A 20988-nucleotide genomic window follows, 5' to 3' on the forward strand; every position below is an offset into this window, starting at 1 on the left:
GGGCAAAAGTCCTGGCTGGAGTAGCTCAGTGGCTTGAGCTCAGGCTGCGAACCAAAGTGTCACAGGTTTGATTCCCAGTCAGGGTGCATGCCTGGGTTGCAGGCCACGACCCCCAGCAACCGCACATTGATGTTTCTCTCTCTCTCTCTTTCTCCCTCCCTTCCCTCTCTAAAAATAAATAAATAAAATCTTTAAAAAAAAGATTTATTTAAAAAAATGGGCAAAAGACTTGAACAGACACCTCTCCAAGCAGGACATACAGAGGGCCCAGAGACATATGAAAAGTTGCACAGCATCACTAGCCATCAGAGAGATGCAAATTAAAACCACAATGAGATACCACTTCACACTGGTCAGAATGGCCATCATAAACAAGCCAACAAGTGTTGGAGAGGATGTGGAGAAAAGGGAACCCTAGTGCACTGCTGGGGGAATATAGACTGGTGCAGCCACTGTGGAAAACAGTATGGAATTTCCTCAGAAAACTAAAAATGGAAGTGCCTTTTGACTTGGCAATTCCACTGCTGGGATTATATCCTAAGAACCCTGAAACACTAATTCATAAGAACCTGCGCACCCCAATGTTCATAGCAGCATAATTTACAATAGCCAAGAGCTAGCAGCAACCTAAGTGCCCATCAGTAAATGAGTGAATCAAACTATGATACATTTATATGATGGAATATTGTGCATATTACGCAGCAGGAAGAAAGAAGGTTTGATGGTGTCTCCAATATGGCACCCACCTGCTGGCTGTTTGTGGGAGGGTTCAGAAAAGGAACAGTGGTCTCCTCCTGCCTTTCTGTCTGGGAGAAAGCTGTACTCCAGCTCTTGATTTAATTCCAGGCACTTAAGTTCCTCCCTGTTTGTCCCTGGTACCTTTCAAGCTGATATCCTGCTGCTGGAGCTCAGAGGTAGTGAGTCTGATTAAGTCCGTGTGTGAGGTCTTTGAGTGAAACTGCTTGGGACTTCAGAAGTTTCTTCTACTGACTTAATCCCCTCTGGTTTTTGCAGGCTGAAGTTATGTGGACTTATTTCCTGGCACTGGAACCCTGGGCTGGGGGGCCTGGTGTGGGGCTGGGACACCTCGCTCCCAAGATAACCGTTCCTAATTTTAATTCACCACACTTGGGTGTGAGACCAGCCCATTCAGTGTGACTACATCTCTGTCTCTCCTACTAGTCTGAATGGATGTGGTTTCTTTAATTCCATTGTTGTTGGACTTCCATTCAACTAGATTTCTGATGGTTCTGAATGATGATTGTTCTATAGTTTAGTTGTAATTTTGATGTGGTTCTGTGAGGAGGTGAGCCGTGTTTGCCTATGACTCCATCTGACCTAAGTCCAGATGTTGTCTTCTTGTACCAATTATTCTTTCATTTCTAATTATTGTACTAAAAATCTGTCACTGTAGCTTGTAATTATTCACTTACATGTCTAGCTCCATTTCTAGATTATAAGCTCTCCCACGGGAGGAATTATAGGTTAGATATGGTAGTCAGCTGCTATACATAAAGAAACTTGAGAACTCATATCTAAAGTAACTTATTATGAGTCTCCTGCAGATCAGTGATTAGATCATAGGCTTTCTTTTTTAGACTAGTATTGAAGTTTGAAAATCTTTACCTTTGCCTAAGAGAGTTATTAGAACAATACTTGAAATTTGATGGAGGGAGGTAAATGTGGTGGGAGTAGGGAAGGGGAGATTTTTCAACATCTCTGGAAAAGAATATGTGGTTAGAAGAAAATACATTCGGAAATTAACATCACCTTGATACTTTTTAAAAAAACCATTTGCAATTTAATTCAAAATTTAATATTAAACTAAGGATAGAATGAGATATTTTTAATTGAAAGGGGGCATAAAAATTGAGAAGTACTGCTTTTGAGAACCACTGTACCTGTATCATATAATCTGCTTTTTGATAACAAAAAGTGAACTGCTAAAAGCAAATATTACCAGATCTATTACACAGCCTTAATTCTTAAAAAGGATCAGTGGACTTAAAAAAAAACCAAAAAACCTTTTGTGACCCTTCTTTTAAATTCTGTTCTGCTTTTAAACTTCTTATTTGGTTTTATTTTAAAACTGTAAAAACTTTATATTTTGAATTTTCATTATGGGGACTATAATATCTTTTATGGAAAGTAGACATATTTGTGAGACAAAACATTTTTTTCGGTAAAAGCTTATTTTAGGTAAACTTATATGTACCCTGTGCCCTGTGATAAAAAAAAAGATACATCTTTATAACCTTGACTCAAGTTTGAGATAGAACCTTGGTCATTGTTCTAAGTTGGTTATGATCTTACATTGCTATTTACAGGTGGAAAAGGGATAAAAGTGGAAATAAAATCACCCACCCCATTTCTGGGAAAAACATCTTACAGTTTGTTGCAATCAAAAGGAAAGACTGTGGAGAATGGGCAATCCCAGGGGTGAGCATTGAAATTAAATCAAATTAATGTTTTAGGTTCTTTTTAGTTGCTTTATTTATCATAAGATTATTGTGTGTGGGTCTTTTCTACTCCATTTATCTTCCTTTCCTCACCACTTCAATTTGTAATTCTTTTGTCTTTCATCACTGCAATGACATGCCACTATTGATAACTGTAGGATAATAGGAGGCAGTAGAATCTGAGTCTGAATCTAAAACCCTTGGTAAAGAACATGGATTTTGGAGTTAGACTTAGGCCCTTTGGGATCTTTGGGTCTTTTCATTTGAACTGAGTGATAGGGAGTTCTGAACCTAATCTTTACAATAGAGATAATCATGTTTGTCTCTTAGGATTACTAGAAATAGCATCCAAAGCATCTGGTATAATGTAGGTACTCATTATATTGGGTCCCATTTCAGAAATCAGCCCCAACCCTAAGTGTGTGGTAGATGGTTTCATATTTAATGCCATATTGTGAAATGGAGGTAGTTTGGTGAGAGGAAGAATTTATGCATACTACTATCTGCAAGAATGGTTTTTTCTTTGGTAGATAACAGTGGAATGAAATGAATATCTCAGCTGACTGTGGTAAAGCCTAGGCTAATTATTATGAGCCAAGCAGTCAGACTTTTCATGCTGAATGTAAAATGCAATAATAACTTCATCATAGGATTTTATATTTTTATTGTCATTTGAAATTCTGATCATTCAGGGAACTCTTATCACTTGATATTTTGAGTCATTCATCTAATCAATATACTTTGTCAACTAATAATTTAGACATTGAAGATACAATAGAGCAACATGAACAGACATCCCTGTTTCCTGGTGCCCACATTACAGTAGGGGAGACAGATAATATAAATAAATAATTAGATGTTTAAAGGTGATAAGTATTAAGAAGACTAGGAAGTGTTCGAGAGTTTGCTATTTTAGACAGGGTTGGTTAGAGAAGGCCTCCCTGAGGAGGTAACATTTGAGTAAAGATGTGAAGTAGCTGAACAAGTGGATTTATGTAGCTATCTGGGGAAAAGCATCTTGGACAGAAGCAGTAGCTTTAAAGGCCCTAAGCTGGGAGTATGTCTGGCCATTTTAGGAACATCAAGGAGGTCAGTGTGGCTGGAACAGAACGAATGATGGGGAAAGTGTCCACTTTCTGTATTCTTTCTTGCCTCCATGAGTTCCTTCCTTAGCTGGAAAGGAGTCTGATTGGTTCAGTTTACCATAGGGCTAACTGGACCAGTTACTGTCATCATATCTGTGAGATACCTGAGAGGCTGTTTCTCAGAAATAAATGGTTTAGAGAATATATGACAGAAGAATAGGGATCATGATTATGAAAAGAGAGAACAATAACTATCCATTGCATCACTTGATAAATATTAGTTGAATGACTTAAAGCTTGTTACTTTTTTTTTTTTAAACAAAAATGTGACTCTCAGGGGATGGTGGATCCGGGGGAGAAGATCAGTGCTACATTGAAAAGAGAATTTGGTGAGGAAGCTCTCAACTCCTTACAGAAATCCAGTGCTGAAAAGAGAAAATTAGAGGAACAGTTACACAAACTCTTCAGTCAGGAACACCTAGTGGTAAGAAATGATGGTTCTTAGGAAGGATTTAGTTCTATACATTAGTAAGAATTACTTAAAGTTCACCTGGAAATCTGGTACATTATTCTCTCAATAAAGTGATATCTTTTATCTTTGTGATATATATTCATGAAAGCAACTTAAATTGTAAATCTTCAGTGTACATATATTTCTACTTCAAGTTTTATAACCTAACTTTAGGTCAATTATGTAATGTATTATAATACAGTTTTTTCCTCTTAGTTTTTTGTTGTTGTTTTTTTTTTAGACAGGGTGTGAGCTATGTGATACTGAGTTCACCCATCCTAAAGAAAACCTTTAAAAAATTTTTTTGCACGAATTCAGCTCTTTGGGAAGAACATTTACATTTGAAATTAAGTTATTCAGAGTTTCTCTGGTTTGTAACCATTTAAATCTCATTTCTGTGTTGTCTACATACCTTTGTTAAGATTTAAAAATCGCCTTATAAGGTATATGTATTGATACACAAATAATAAGGAAAAAGACAGATTTTTTTTTCTTTTTTGTTGGCTTTTGTTTGGATTGCTTTCTTTTTTTTCACGTTTATATATTTCATTAAAAAAACTTTGGGGGTCTATTTTTCCATTACAATTTATTCTCCTTATGTTCTCTTCCACCTCCACCCACCGCCCAGTCATCACACTGTTTTCATTGCTTTGTTTTCTTTCTGGAGTTAGGAGTTCTTAATTATTTATTTGTGTTGTCCAGGTTTTTGGTTCACATTTGTGTTAGATGACTCGATCCAAATCTTTTCATGAATTAGCTTAAATATTAGTTTTTACCAACTTTGTTTATAGATCTCTTTTGTTTAACTACAGGAATCTATCTTTGTATGTCTGACATGAGAGTCACAGAAATTATTAAAACAGAAGAATACTTAAATTATAAAGACTTCAAAAAACCACATGGCCCAAGTATTATTACTATTTACACTCCATTAATGTACTTTTTTCAAATATAGAAATATTCAAACTAAGGAATGCATGTACAATGTATTACATGACATATAACCTAAAAGTTTCTAAAACCTATGAGGAAAATATGTCTAGAAGAGTCTACTTGTAGTCTTCAGTTTCCTTTTCATTGTGTAAAACCTATAGTGCAGTGTTTGAACACTCTTCGTCTTGATTCACACTAAACAGGACTTCTGCAGACTTTCCAGCAGAGGACATAATCATTAAATGCAACCTCTTCTCACTATGTAATGAATATTTGTGACCTGCAAGTACTATTATTAAATTCTGAAGTTAGAGTCTGAGGTGTTGAGGGTTTTGTGAATTTTAATGTTGCCTCAAAGGTTCTTGAGAATATTGTTCCCTGGGAAATTTAAAATAAGCATAAGGAATGCTATGTTAAAGATTTTATAGTATTTATATTTCTTTTTTTATGATGGTAAAAACCACATAACATATAATTTACCATATTAACCATTTTAAATGTGCAGTTAATTACATGCACATTTCTTTGGAACAAGATATTTACATTGCTGTTTATAATGAAGATAACTTGCTTCTGCTCTACCCATTCCTGTTTTACTATATACATTTTTTCTGTCTGCCTCCTTTAAAAATAGATATATAAGGGATATGTTGACGATCCTCGAAACACTGATAATGCATGGATGGAGACAGAAGCTGTGAACTACCATGATGAAACTGGTAATTATGTTTATTTAACTGACTAGGTTAGAGAATCAAGTTAAGTCAAGTAGCCTACTGGGACAAATTAAATCTGCACTACTTTAGCATCTTAAGCCAATCAACTACTGGTTATAGGACTATATTCATATGAAACCAAAATTATTGATATTAAAAGAATATATAGAAAAGAGCCTTAAAAGTGTAAGTTACAGTAACTACTTTTTTAAATCCATTGATAGCATATAAAATTAAGATTGAATTTATGTACTAATATTTTGTCTTTAGGTTGTCAAATTGTATAGTATGAGCCCATTTATGTAAAATAAAAACAGAAGCTCTTGCAGATTTGGGTAGAAGTGTGGCTAGAATAAAAGAAATGAGATTTATACCTGTCTTACTGTTTGAAATAATTTTAGAGCAAGTATGCACTATTAAAATACAAAACAATAACAAATAATCCAGATACTGAAAATTTTTTAAATAAATGCTTTTTCTCATCTATAGATTTAAAAATTTGGAGGGATTGGCAAAATAAAATCTGTTATTATAAAAAGAGAGGGGAAATCTATCTTAAAAATTATTATGATCTTTATACATTGAATGATCTCTTTAGGAATATTTTATTACTAAATTGGACGGCATTTTAAATATTTTATCATCTGCAGCATAATGAAATGAGGGTACCATTCAGAGAACTGAATGTCCTCCTCATGGCTCTTTTCTGAGCTGTATAACTGTGCAAATAACTTGTTTTTTCGAACACAATTTTTTTTCCTTATAAAATTGGCTGTAACTAGAAGATCGTTCACTTTTACTTTCTTTACTTTTGCTTTTTGAATTTGGGATTACTCCCGGCACCATTTCCATTATTGCTATACAACTACCCCTAACCAAAGTATTAGAAGAGTTCATTCTGGTATTGAGAATTTAGAAGAAATATTTCAGAGGGAGAAGTATGCATATGTAACTTAGAAGCAGGCCTATATGACTCATGTACTGATAAATTTGCTAACTATTTATTTTTGGAGTTAAAAACAATAATCCTTTAGAGGTTAATTATATAATTTTAGTTGTTCAAATTACTGTCTTCACCCTTCTATTCTGTCTTTAAACTTCAAATATTTCTGGCTTGAAAATTTCCAAATCTCTACTCTGAGTTTGATTTGGATGCTTGCTTTGTCTCTTCAGACTGTGCTTGCTTTTCTTTTTTTTTTTTTGCCTTTTAGTATGCCTTTGTAGTGGCTTTGAAAACTTGGCAGGATATATTCAGTAAACAGGTTAGGAACTGAAGCAAATAGGCCCTTTCTGTGAAGTTTTGTTTGAGTCAGGCTGTGCTTATTATTTGCTGTAGTTGTAGGTGTCAGAAACTAAAATTTCCACCGGTGTTCTTTTTGTCTCCTCTGTTGTGTTTGGATTTCCCTAAAGGCTTGTTAAATAAGGTCTGAGCCATGTTTTTCTTTTCATTGTATTCCCCTGTTGTTATACAGAAGCTCTGTTGATGTGATGCAAGGTGTGGGGGAGAAGAATCAGCCTGTGTCCCTGGGCTATGACCTTCACAGCTACTCCTCAGCTCTCCCTCTCTACCCTCACCTCCTTAAGAAAGACAAAAAATCTGGTGTCGGGTTTTTCTCTACCTTCAGATTGGTTAGGCCATGGTAAATAGTTTTTCTTGAGAGTAGAATGCTTTGCGGGTATTCAAAATGATTACTTTGCTCTTCTCTGTGCTGGAAGAAAGTAGGGATTTTTCACCAGTATTTACCTCAAGGACCTGGTGGCATTTTGGGAGTTAAAACTCAAGAAAATGTGACCCCTACTCCATTTCATGACTGGATCTCCAGGAGATTTTTCTCTCTCACGTTAGTCTAAAGATCAGTTTCCAGAAATTAATCAGTTACCTTTTAAATGTTCTTACTACTTTGCTGGCTCCAATGGTGGGCTTCCATTCCTGGTAGGTTGTGATTCTTTGTATATTTCAATCTAACTTTTAGCTTCAGGTTTACTTTTTAATTCTGGTGTCCATTGATGGTTGGATATTGTAGGTGCAATGAGGCTACACAAAGAGCTGTCATTTTAGCTTTGGAATTTAGAAACTTGAGCTAAAATATTTGATTTTTTTAAGAAGTATCTTTATTATTTTATTATTATAAAGATAAAGGTAATATGAGTTTATAGTAAGTTATTTAAAAATGGATGATGTAAAGAGAAAAAACTTTTTAAAAAAACTGGTTATTTCATTTCCTAAAGATAAACAATGTTGTGATTTTGCTTTTTCTTCCATACTTCTTATTCCTGTTTTTAAAATAAAAATGAGCTCACACTATATATTCTTTTCTGTTACTTGAATTGTGGTCATTATTTCTTCAAATGGGTTCTCGATCACTTGCTCACTCTCTTCTCCTGGTACTCCCATAATGCAGATGTTGTTACCCTTCATGTTGTCCAAAATGTTTCTTAAGCTCTCTTTGTTTTTTTAAATTCTTTTTTCTTTTTGCTGCTTTGGGTGTTTTTTTCACCTTGTCTTCCAAATCACTGGTTTGATTGATCTTCTGTTTATTCTAACCTACTGTCTATTCCTTCCAGTGTATTACTTTATTTCAGATATTGCATTGTTTATTTCTGACTGGTCCTTTTTTATAGTTTCTGTGTCTGTCTTCATGCTTTTAAGTATCCTTATAATCATTACTCTAAACTTTATATCTGATAAATTGCTTGTCTCCATTTCATCTAGTTCTTCAGGAGGATGTTCTTGTTCTTTAAGTCTCTTGTTCTTGGTAGGTCTGTTTCTTTGTCTTCCTGTTTGGCTGCTTTTTTGTATTTGTTTCTATGTATGAGGTAGATCTGCAAAACTCTGGTACAGACCTTTGCCAAATGCTGCTTGTGACTGGCTCTGGGCAACCTGTTTGGAGCTATCAGTGATCTGTGGCATGTGGCTCCCTCTGCTGGACTTGTTTGTGTGCAGAAAGAACCAGGGTGCACACCAAGGCCAGCTTTTACTAGCAATGGGCCCGGGGAAGGTTCTCAGAGCTCCAAGAGATCTGCCTTAGTTGTTTAACTTAGTCAGAGATATAGCCTCAAGCTGTACTCAGCAGCCCAGCTTAAGCTCCACAGGATGTGGCAGAGTAATTCCTGCCAGTGGGGCTACTACTTCCCCTCAGGCTGATGCCACTTGGAGCGAAGTGCTCCCCCTGAGGAAGGTGGCATGTACAGTTTGGGGAATGACACTGCACAGGGATCCTGGTGGCTGTTGCTTCAGTTCTCTTCTCAGAGCCACCATCCCCAGATTCCCCTCATGTATCTCTGGTCCACTCTACCCTCCCTCTGCTGGGGCCAGGGTTAAGTTGCAAACAGAATTTTGTGTATTAGCCCTTTAAGAGGCTCTCTGTGTCCCTAGACATCTCTCCCTGGTAGACAGGTATCCTGCTCCTTTTCATAGCTGGATGTTATCTGGGTTCCTTTCCTGGCTCTGGTGCTATAGGCTGGGAAGCCCAGCTTGGGGTTAAGACTGCACACTTCTTAGGGGAAACACCCCGCATATGTGGAAATATCTCTCGGGAACTTCAGCTGCTGCCCAGGGGAGCCCAGCCAGCCCTCTCACACCTCTTCTGCACTCCCTACCAGTCATGTTGTGGTGAAGTGGTTTCTTCTGTTTGTCCTTGGTTATTAGGCTTCTCTCCAGCTACTGTTCAGTTGGTTTTTCAGGATTATTTCTTTACAATGTAGTTGTGATTCCAGATTGGTCCCAGGAGAAGGTTAGTGTAGCTTCCACTTACCCACCACCATCTTGGGTCCTCTTGGATTTCCACTTAAAAATACATGGATGCCCCTTGAGAGGATTGAAAGCTGGCTACCAGACTGGCCTTGCAAGCACAGACTGCCGGAGCTTGGGTCAGCTGCCCATTTAGCATCCAGCAATGAAAGGTCATGGGGTTTCTGTCTGCCAGGGAGAGATGGAGCCCACTGGAGCCTCTTATATACATGTGTACATATGTACACACACATACGTGTGTGTGTATTTTTTTTAAGATTTTATTTATTTTTAGGGAGGGAAGGGAGGGGGAGAGAGAGAGAGGAAGAGAGAGAGAGAAACATCAATGTGCGGTTGCTGGGGGTTATGGCCTGCAACCCAAGAATGTACCCTGGCTGGGAATCGAACCTGGGACACTTTGGTTCCCAGCCTGCACTCAATCCACTGAGCTACGCCAGCAAGGGTAGTGTGTGTATTTTTTTTTGTTTAGGGAGCCAAAGAACAGGGTTTTCATTTGTAGCCACTCACCTTGGGCTTTGGTAATGGGAGGGTGCTGTGAATTGGTATCACCTGAGTCTGGAGTGGAACGCATTGGAGAGAGATGTGGGTAGTATCTGCTGGGATCCCTCTGCTGGGGCATCTTCCAGTATCACAAGCAGCCATTTTTTTGAGAAGAGCAAGCTCCTCCCAGGGGAAACAATTACCCTACCCTGTGGGACACCACTCGCCCCATCTTCTAGAATCTGCTCAGCCTGTCCTCTGGAATCTTGCTTGCTTCATCCTCTGGGTTTCTGTTCACCCCACCTTGTGTCATTTTCCCCCCACCCTACATCTTAACCCCTGCTGAGGAGACAGCAACATAGAAAGACTCAGGGGGTGTTAGAGATTAGCTTTAGGGCATGGCCATTCCATACATGTTCCTGGAAATCAGGCTGGTACTTCCTACTCATGGGAGAGCGAAAGAAATACCCTCCTGGTTTCCAGCAGACCTAAACTCTGAACTCTGGAGGCCCTACCCGCTTTCCTACTAGGGGCCTAGCTCTGCTGTTTAGGGAAATAATCTGGGACAGAAACAAATGTGTGGCTTGAGTGTGGGGGAATGCACCCACCATCTTCCTTGAAGTCTGAATGGCACATCCCCTCCTACCCCCCAGAGAAGATCTAGGAGTCAGTGACTAAGACTGACAGCCAGTGGGCAGTAAGAGGAAGGTGGAGGCAGATTCTGTGGTGCCTTGGGATGTTTGCTGACCCAACCCTGGGCTCTTTGCTGATAAAAACCAGCCTTGCAGTGCAGCATGGCCCATCTAGTGTGCAGCCAGGCCCCAAGGAGAGAACCACAAACTGGGAATCGTTTGTAGCTTTAAACAGGCTACTGAGAGCTAGACATGGAAAGCATCAGACATAGGCTTACACCAGCTTCAGACAACATAAGAGCTGTATTGAAACGGAGAGGCTAGCAGGCAGGCACTAAACTGTGCTGAGACGAATTCAACTTTGTTCTTTTTCATAGCTTTATTATTATTATTATCATCCTTTTTTGCTCTTTATTTTTCTTTCATATCTCTTATTTACTTTCCTTTTCTTCTTCCATTTTTCCATCTGTTTCCTTTTCTTATTTTTATTCTTTGTTCTTTTTTACTGTTTTCTTCTTTGTGTTCCTCACTCCTATCGTTTCTCTTCCTTCCCACATCTCATTATTTTTCTTTACTTTGGTCTTCTTATATTTTTTGTTCTCTTTTAATATTCTATTTCTCTTTCCCTTTTTATTATTCTTTGCTCTTTTATTGTTGATTTTGCTGTTGTTGTTGGGGTTTCTTTGCTTGTGTTTATTTCCTTCTGTCAGCACCTGTATAACAGCATACAAGGCATGGTTGGGGTTGAGGCTCTCAGTCACCAGCTGGAGGGGAGATCTCACCAATGAATGGGCCAAGAACAGTCAAGACCAAAATACAAGAGAGCCCACATAAACCTACACAAGAAACATTCCTAAAGCATTCAGCTGAGGAGATCAAGGAATCTGCACACTAGGTCTCATAGGACTCTACCACATAAGGCAACACCACAAGGACAGAGAGTCAGAGCAGATCTATCAAATACAAAGAAACAAACAAAAAGAGGCAGCTTAAAAAGAGACAGCCTCCAAATGAAAGAAAAGGAGGAATCCCCCAAAAAGAGCTAAATGAAATTGAGGCAAGCAATCTATCAGACCTAGAGTTCAAAGTAATGGTTATAAGAATGCTCAAGGAACATGGTGAGAGCTACAAGGAACTTAGTAATAATTATATCAGCATAAAAAAGGACATAGAAAGCATGAATAAGAACCAGTTGGAAATGAAGATTGCAGTATCTGAAGTGAAGAATACACTAGAAGGAATTAAAATCAGACTAGATAAATCCGAGGAATGAATCAGTGAATCAGAAGACAAGGTAGGAAAAAACACGCGCAATCAGAGCAACAAAAAGAAAAAGGCTATGTAGTTTATTACCACCAAACCAGCATTGCAAAATATGTTAAAGGGACTGCTTTAAGAAAAAGAAGAAATAGGAGCGTAGGTATAAAGGGGAAAAAATGGCAATTAATGAGAATTTATCAATAATGACCTTAAATATAAATGCATAAACTGTTGCAATCAAAAGACAAAGGGCACCTGAATGGATAAGAAAACATGGCCCATATATATGCTGTCTACAAGAGACCCATCTCAGAATAAAAGATTCATACAGGCTAAAGTGAAGGGATGGGAAAAGATACTCCATGCAAATGGAAACAAAAAAAGTTGGGTGGCAAAACTGATATCCCACAAAATAGACTTCAAAAGAAAGGCCATAGTAAGAGACAAAGAAGGTCACTACAGATGTCCCAACTATGGATGTAGTGACCTTCTTGGTCTCTTATTTTGGCCCCAAAGGTCAAATGAGAAGATATAACTCTGGTGAACAATATAGGAGCGCCTAAATACCACACACACACACACACACACACACACACTCTCACACTCTCGGTAGACTTTAAGAGCAAGATGGACAGCAATACATTCAAAGTAGAGGATTTTAATACCCCACTGACACCAATAGATAGATCTTCCAGACAAAAAAAAATTAACAAGGAAACAGTGACCTTAAGTGACACCCTAGATCAGATTTAATTAATATTTGCAGAACATTTCTTCCCAAAGCAGCAGAAAACATTCTTCTCAAGTGCACATGGATCATTCTCAAAGACAAACCAAGTGTTAGGAAACAAATAAGTCTTAAATTCAAGAAAATTGAAATCATACCAAACATTTTTGGGTCACAATGGTATGAAACTAGAAATCAACCTCAATAAAAATTCAAAAATATTCAAATACATGGAGATTAAATAGCATGCTACTAAATAATGAATGGGTTATCAGTGAGATCAAGGAAGAAATCAAGAAGTACCTGGCAACAAATAAAAATGAACACATAACAACTCAAAACCTGTGAATCACAGTGAAAGCAGCCCTAAGAGGGAAGTTCACAGTGATACTGGCCTACCTCAAGAAGATAGAAAATTGTCAATCTAATCCTACACCTAAAAGAAGTAGAAAAACAACAATAGGAAAAGCCCAGAATAAGTAGAGGGAGGAAATAATCAAGATCAGAATGGAAATAAATGACCTAGACAGTAAAAAATTCAATTCAAAATATCCAAGAGCTGGTTCTTTGAAAAGATAAACCAAATTGATGAACAGTTAACCAGACTAATCAAGAAAAGGAAGACTCAAAGAAAGAAAATCAGAAATGACAGTGGAGAAGTCCCAACTGATAACACAGAAATACAAAGGAATGTAAGAAAATACTATGAACAACTTACATGCCAAAAAATTGGACAACCTGGATGAAGAGGAAAATCCCTGGAAACATACAGTCTTCCAAAACGGAGTCAGGAAGAATCAGAAAATCTGTGTAGACTGATAACAACTAATGAAATTGAAGCAGTAATAAACTCCCAGCAAACAAAAGTTTTGGACCAGATGGTTTCTCAGGTGAATTTTACCAATCCTTCAAAGAAGAATTAACACCTATCCTCCTCAGACTATTTGAAAAAATTCAAGAGGAGGGAAGACCTTCAAACACTTTCTATTGTACAAGGCTAGTATTAGCCTAATTCCAAAACCGGGTAAAAACACAACAAAGAAAGAAAAGTACAGGTCAGTATCCCTGATTAACATAGATGCTAAAATCCTCAACAAAATATTAGCAAACTGGATCCAACAATACATGAAAAAGATCATACACAATGATCAAGTGGAATTTTTCCCAGGGATTGCAAGGTTGATACAGTGTTCACAAATCACTAAATTTGATATATTACTTAAACAAAGTGAAAGATAAAAATCACATGATCATATTAATAGATGCAGAAAAAGCATTTGATAAAATCCAGCATCTACTTATATGATAAAAAACTCTCAGCAGGGATTAGTGGGATCATACCTCAACATAATAAAGGAAATATACATAAAACCTACAGCCAGCATCTTACTCAATGGGCAAAAACTAAAATGTTTCCATTAAGATTAGGAACAAGACAGGGATGACCACTTGCACCTCTTTTATGCAACATAGTATTGGAAATCCTAGCCAAAGCAGTCAGACAAGAAGAAGAAATAAAGGCATCCAAATTGGAGAGGAGGAAGTACAACTGACATTATTTGCCATCAACATGATATTGTACATAGAAAACCCAGTGTCTACATCAAAAGACTACTAGACATGATAAATGAATCTGGCAAGGTAGCAGGGTACAAAATACCCCCCAATTGATGGCATTTTTATATACCAATAATGAACTATCAGAAAGAGAAACTGAGAAAACAATCCATTTTACTATTGCAACAAAAAGATAAGGTACCTAGGAATAAATTTAACCAAGAATGTAAAAGACCTGTACTCAGAAAATTATAGGACACTGAAGAAAGAGATTGAGAAAGATACAAATAAGTGAATATATATAATATGTGTTCATGAATTGGAAGAACTAACATTAAAATGCCCATACTCAATCTATAGATTCAGTGCAATTCCTATCAAAATACCAATGGCATATTTCACAGATCTAGAACAAATATTCCAGAAATTTACATAGAACCGAAAAGACCCTGAATAGCCTCAGCAATCTTGAGAAAGAACAACAAAATTGGAGGGATCATAGTACTTGATAATAAACTATAAGGCCATTGTAATCAAAACAGACTGGTACTGGCATAAAAACAGACACATAGATCAATGGAACAGAACAGAGATCCCAGAAATAAACCCATGCCTTTATGATCAATTAGTATTTGACAGAGGAGACAAGAGCATACAATGGACTAAAGATAGTCTCTTCAATAAATGCTGTTGTGAAAACTGGACCAGGACATGCAAAAAAATGAACTTGACCAACATATACCATACACCAGAAAAAACTCAAAATGGATGAAAGACAAATACAAGTTGTGATACCATAAAAATCCTAGAGGAAAGCATAAGCCATAAAATTTCAGATAGCTCTCATAGCAATATTTTTGCTGATACATCTCCTAAAGCAAGGGAAATAAAGGAAAAAAATAAATGGGACTACATCAAATTAAAAAGCTTCTTCACAGCTAAAGAAACCATCATCAAAATGAAAAGGCAACGAACTATATGGGAGAACACACTTGCCAATGATATATTGGACAAGGGTTTAATCTCCAAAATATATAAAGAGCTCATATGACTCAACACCAGGAAGACAAATAATCCTATTAAAAATGAGCAAAGGACCTGAACAGATATTTCTCCAAGGATGACATACAGGTGGCTCATAGACATGAAAAAAATGCTCAATACCACTAACCATCAGAGAGATGCAGATTAAAACCACAATGAGATAATCACCTCACACCTGTCTAAATGGCTATCATTAATAAATCAATAAATAATAAGTGCTGACAAGGTTGTAGACAAAAGGGAACCCTAGTTTACTGTTAATGGTAATGCATACTTGTGCAGCCACTGTGGAAAACAGTATGGAATTTCCTCAAAAATTAACAATGCAACTACCTTTTGACTCCACAATTCCACTTATGGGAATATATCCTAAAAATCCCAAAACACCAATTTCAAAGAATATATGCATTCCTATGTTTATAGCAGTATTATTTACAATAGCCAATATTTGGAAACAGCCTAAGTCCCCATCAGTAGAAGAATGGATAAAAAAAGCTGTGGTACCTTTACACAATGAAGTACTATGTAGCATTATAAAATGTAATTACATGGATGGAATTGGAAACTTATGCTAAGTGAAATAAGCCAGTTAGTGGAAAATAAATGCCATATGATCTCACTTATAAGTGGAATCTAATCAAATAAAGTAACTAGCAAATTACAATCAGATACAGAAATATGGAACAGACTGACAGCTGTAAGATGGGAGGGCAGAAGATGGGGACTGGTTGAAAGAAGGTGGAGGGATTAGTCAGAACACATATGAAGGACTATGGACATGGACAGTGGTGTGGGGAATGCCTGTGGGAGTGGGGGAGTGGGCTTTGTGGTGGGGATCAAAGGGGGGAAATTGTGACATCTGTAATAGCATAAACAAAATATTTAAGAAAATAATAAAATATTTACAAAAAACAAATAAAAAACATAAAAATGTAACTTTACCTGTATTTGAGATCTTCTTTTAAAAATTTAGAAATCTTACCCTATCAATTTATACAGATTGGCTTCATTTTTAATGATTATATGGGGGTCCATTGTGTAGCTGTCCCATCATTTAATCTGTGCCCTATTGATGGAAAGTTTGTTTATGTCCATTTTCTTCTTTTTGGTTATAAATAATGTTGTCTTGAATACTTGAAAAGACTTGTCTTTTTATTTCTTTAGGATAAATTCTTTGAAGTAGAAATGCTGAGTGGCTGGCTTATTGTATCCTCAGTGCCTATCTGGTACATAAGAGATACTCCTATTTGTTGAATGAATGCTCACTAGAGAGAGTTTGCTTTTTAAAAGCACTCGTTAAACATTGCCAGATTATCCTATAGAAATATGCCATTTACATTCCTCATACTGATTGAGAGCATTTATTTTTCCATAAATATAATTATATAAATAAGTACAGTACATGTATTCATTAATATAATTACAAATACTTTATGATTTTTCATTTGGTGTCATACGTAGAAAAGTTCACTATCCAACTCTAAAACAAGTCATCAATAATTGTTTTTTTTATATTTAAATCTGTAATCTCTCTGGGATTTATTTTCGTATAAGGTTTTATGCTTATTTACATATGAAGGTTTTTTTTACAATAATGTCCTTTACTTCCAAAGAGAAATGCTTTCTCACTGGTGCCTCTACTTAAAATTTTGAAGCTTAGTTAAAATTTGGAGATTTGGAAAATTTGGATGATCCTAGTTTTTAATTCACTTGGCCACCTAAGACAATGATTGTTCACTTATTTTTAGCAAGAATAGTTGAAGACAGTTATGTGGAAAAGAAATGAATAAATGAATTGCTTTTTCTTGGTTATGTTTTTTTCTTTGTTAACCAGGTGAGATCATGGATAACCTCACCCTTGAAGCTGGAGATGACGCTGGGAAAGTGAAGTGGGTGGACATCAGTGATAAACTGAAGCTCTATGCGAGTCACTCTCAGTTCATCAAACTAGTTGCAGAGAAGCGAGATGCACACTGGAGTGAAGACTCTGAAACTGACTGCCATGGGTTATAGCTCACAGCCTCCATGTAAGCCGAAGTTGAGCCAAGGAGCACACACTGAGAAGAAGGCACTATCAACAGAACTGATACTGGCAAGAGGGCAGGGTTGATGACTTGGAAATAATTTTATTCACTTTTCAAACGATTTTCATTTAGAAGGTTTTACATCAGAATAAAATTAGGTAGATATGGTGAAATCCAACATGGTATTTTTGGCTTTCTAGTCAAAAGAAATATAAATGTATTTTGTATGTATTCTATTTTAAGCATGCCTTTAAACCAAATTTAAACAACTTTGATGCTCTTTGTTTTTTTGGTGGGGGGATTTAAGTTTGATTTCTTGAATCACTGAAACATATATAGTCAGGAGATGCTGTGTTACATGTAGGTGGTATCAATTCTGGTAGTTCTTTGTTCCTTGTTCAGTGCTAGTTCTCAGCATGAAACTTGTTGTGATGCCATGATAGCAAAGGGACATGTTAGGTACACTGACTTATTTTTCAAAACCAAATTAACCCATTAGCTTCTATTGAAAGTTTGAAATTTTTTTCAGACTTTAAGTAATTTTTTTGAGCCATTGCTCAAATATAAAAATAATAATAACAACTACAATGGAAAAACAGTCCTTATGCCATTGGCACTCCAGGCCTTCCCTCACACATGAACAAGGGGCTGTGAAGGTAGAACATCAGGTGGCCCAGGTCCCAGGGTTTCCCTGGCACTGAGTGATGTCTACCTTCTGTCTATATGCATGTTCTCACTCCACCTTAAATGTGGTTATCCTATACTGCCTCAGGTAGGATGGGACTTCATATTCTTTTGAAAATAAGTTTCTGATCAGCCATAACTTCTGCTTTCCATCTGGTCCTTGTCTGTCAGTTCTTTCTGTTGTTGTTCCCCTTGCTTTTCTGTGGTCTAAAGGATGTTTCTGCCATATCAAGCTCCATTAGAAGAAGCACCACCATTGTGTAATCTGAGTTATGGTTTAATTATTTGCTTAACATTTTGTTTTGTATGATCTTGTTGAAACTGATTTCAAAAATGGGAACTTTATGTTTTCTTGTTTTTAGAGGCTTCAGTTACGAGGAAATTTCAGCCCCCTTAGTCAATAAAGATCAATGAATAAGAGCTTATGTTCTCATTTTCAAAAATTCTGAAGTAAAAACATGTCCAGAAAATTAGTGATTTATGTTTATATATTTATTTTACTCTATTGATTATAACTGTATATATTATAAGTGAATTAAAATAGATGTTTAAAAAGGAATTAGAATCAGACAGAGACAGAGAGGGAGGTCTTGGGGGGTTAGTGTTTTTGTTAGGGCATATTAAGAATTGAAATGGGCTTTTGAGGTACTCACTGTTAATATTATAATTCCCAGAGCAAAGGAATGCTCTTGGTAGCAGGGAGAAGCAAGGAAAATACAACCGCCTTGTCTCAGTGGACATGCGTCTCATATCCTGGCTAAGATACCCATTGGGAAAGCACCCTGATATCAACTCCTGCAAACCTGAAGTGGGGTCTGTCTTAATTCCACCTTCATACCAGTTGGACAACAGATGATACATTTGAAGAAAGGAGGTTTAGAGAATATAGACATGGTTGTTGTTTTTTTTCAGACATTTGAAAATGGCATTAAGCTTACTGTGTAGCAAGAGGACAGAACTAGGGATAAGGTAAATCAAAAGTTTTTTTTTTTTTTTTTCCAATTTAGTGTCAAAACTACTCCTTTGGTGGTAAAACTGAACTGAACTGACAGGGAGCTTTTTTTGCCCTTAGTGTGACTGTCAGTTTTGCTGAGAAATGGTAGGATGTTTCCCTTGAACTCCTCTGGAAAAATTACAAGGTTTATATGTGGCATTAATTTTCTAAAATCTGTAAATTCCTGGTCTTTGGTATGTAATAAGGGACTTGTGCCTGGGAAGGATGATATGTGCCTTACATGGGGGGGTAGGATGACCTTTTCCCTGCACGAAAGTCTAATTCTACTTTTACTGTTTTGCGGGAAGAAATTGCTTCTTTTTGGCACTGAATAGAATACTTTAAAATTGAAGCACCTTAGAAAAGCTCTTGAGAAAGTTTGAGCAATGTCCTTAGGAATGACATTTACTTTTTATAATTGTTTTTATACATTTAAACTGATATTAGTAAAGATATTAGGTTATATTTAAATTTTATTTAAAGAATTACTAAAGCACAGGGTCTATGGCTAACAAATTCTTTGTGGTACTTTGGAGTTTTCACTAGAACATTTAAATAGTGTGCAAAATGATAAAGCTGCTGCTACAAATTTATGGATAGATAATCTGATAACCGTAAGTATCCAGCACCATCTAGAATAGAGAAAAAAACATTAAAATTTCAGTTTAAGACATTTCAGTTGGTGATATTGCTTACGTATTTGCTTTTCTTATATATTAGATATAAAGACTTTGTTTTTTAGAGATATTTAGTAAAATAAATAGTAATAATAGTTACCATTTGTTGATTCTACATTATATCACTTAGTCCTCACAACCCTGTGAAGTCAGGTAGTGGTATTTCCACCTCAAGGGTGAAAATGGCATTTAGAAACAGTGCCCCAAGGTGTACTCAGGTAGGGACAGAGCTACGGTTTGAGTCCTGGGCTGCCTGGTTCCAAAACTTACTCTCTGTCTGCTGTATTCCCTACTAAGGTTATGAAGCTGTCAGGATTTGTTACTTTAAGTATGCAGTTTGGAAGATTATATATTACTTAATAATAACGTTACCCATAGTAATACATTTGTGGTTTGTGGCTTGAAATTAAAGGCCAAATTTGATTTGAGTAGTATTGTTGAAATGGTATGCATAATTTGGCCCAAAGACAATTGATTTGATAATATCTTAACCTAAGGATAAATAATCAGTGTTTGTCTTGGTACTCTTGAGGTGTGAAAGAGTTTCAAACTCAAATAGAACCATATGCTAAACTTGCATAAGAGCATAACTATCTAAAAATCTAAATATCCAGTAGCTAAAGAGGGCGCTTGAAAATTCTAACCAGTTTTAGAGGCTGAATGTTACTCTGTCTTACAGTATAAGGACTTAATGTGATTAGTATTTTCTAAAATATTTGTGAAGTTTTAATAAAACTGGTTTTAAAATATATTCTATGAAGAAAGCATTTGTATTAATTTGGTTTTGTTCATACCTGTGTCTGTCATATTGTTAATTTATCAACATGTAACAATCTGAAACTATTAAACAAGATAAAAATATTTAAAATGTATGTTAATGCTTGGAATCAGATTTTACTAACCTTGTATAACTTCTGATACAGTGCTGAGAGAATTATTTCTGCTGAAATAAATGATAAAGATTATAGTTATTATATGAAGGTATTTTTCCATAATTTCTTCTCTTCCTCCACCCATACCTCCAATATTAGGGTTATTTTATTGCTGATGGATTAGTATTGGTGTAATCATGTATATTAGGAGGTGGAGAATAATGTGGTTCTGTTATACGTAAATGCTGATAAATTGAATCCTCAACTGTCTTTTCTGCAACATAGAGCTTTAATTCCTCCCACTTGACCCTTGACGGTCTGATGAGAACATTTGAAGTGGTAGGAAGCACTGAATAATCACTTGAGGGCAATGAAACTTGTCAGGAGGAAAACTTGGGTGAAATCCAGTTCCTTTTTCAATACTGGAATTAAGAGGATTTGGTTTGTTGGCTTCTCTCTAAGTAGATTAGAATAAATACATGCTCTATATAATTTTAATTGACATTAATTAGATATTTAAAAAAAGGATATACCTTTCATATATTTTAAATGAAAGCAAACTTGGGTGGAAATCAATATGGA

At 36.3% G+C, this 20988-nt stretch overlaps 1 protein-coding gene across 5 annotated transcripts in view; it reads left to right on the forward strand.

Moving 5' to 3' along the window:
* Window positions 1–18283, forward strand: part of NUDT9 (nudix hydrolase 9) — a 36022-nt gene extending 17739 nt beyond the window's left edge. For 3 of the 5 annotated variants that reach the window (XM_045820132.1, XM_045820131.1, XM_045820129.1), the window contains exons 5-8: window positions 2328–2439; window positions 3882–4028; window positions 5623–5707; window positions 16990–18283. In XM_045820132.1, the coding sequence (XP_045676088.1) occupies window positions 2328–2439; window positions 3882–4028; window positions 5623–5707; window positions 16990–17168 (523 nt within the window). In that variant the 3' untranslated portion in view covers window positions 17169–18283. Of the gene's footprint in view, window positions 1–2327; window positions 2440–3881; window positions 4029–5622; window positions 5708–7176; window positions 7957–16989 lie in introns of those variants that run through there. The other 2 variants (XM_045820134.1, XM_045820130.1) reach the window with 2 other exon arrangements.
* The last annotated feature ends 2705 nt before the right edge of the window (window positions 18284–20988 follow it).

This window comes from Phyllostomus hastatus, unplaced genomic scaffold (genome assembly GCF_019186645.2).
Source record: "Phyllostomus hastatus isolate PE091 unplaced genomic scaffold, TTU_PhHast_1.1 phas_scaffold_39, whole genome shotgun sequence".
Lineage (NCBI taxonomy): Eukaryota > Metazoa > Chordata > Mammalia > Chiroptera > Phyllostomidae > Phyllostomus > Phyllostomus hastatus.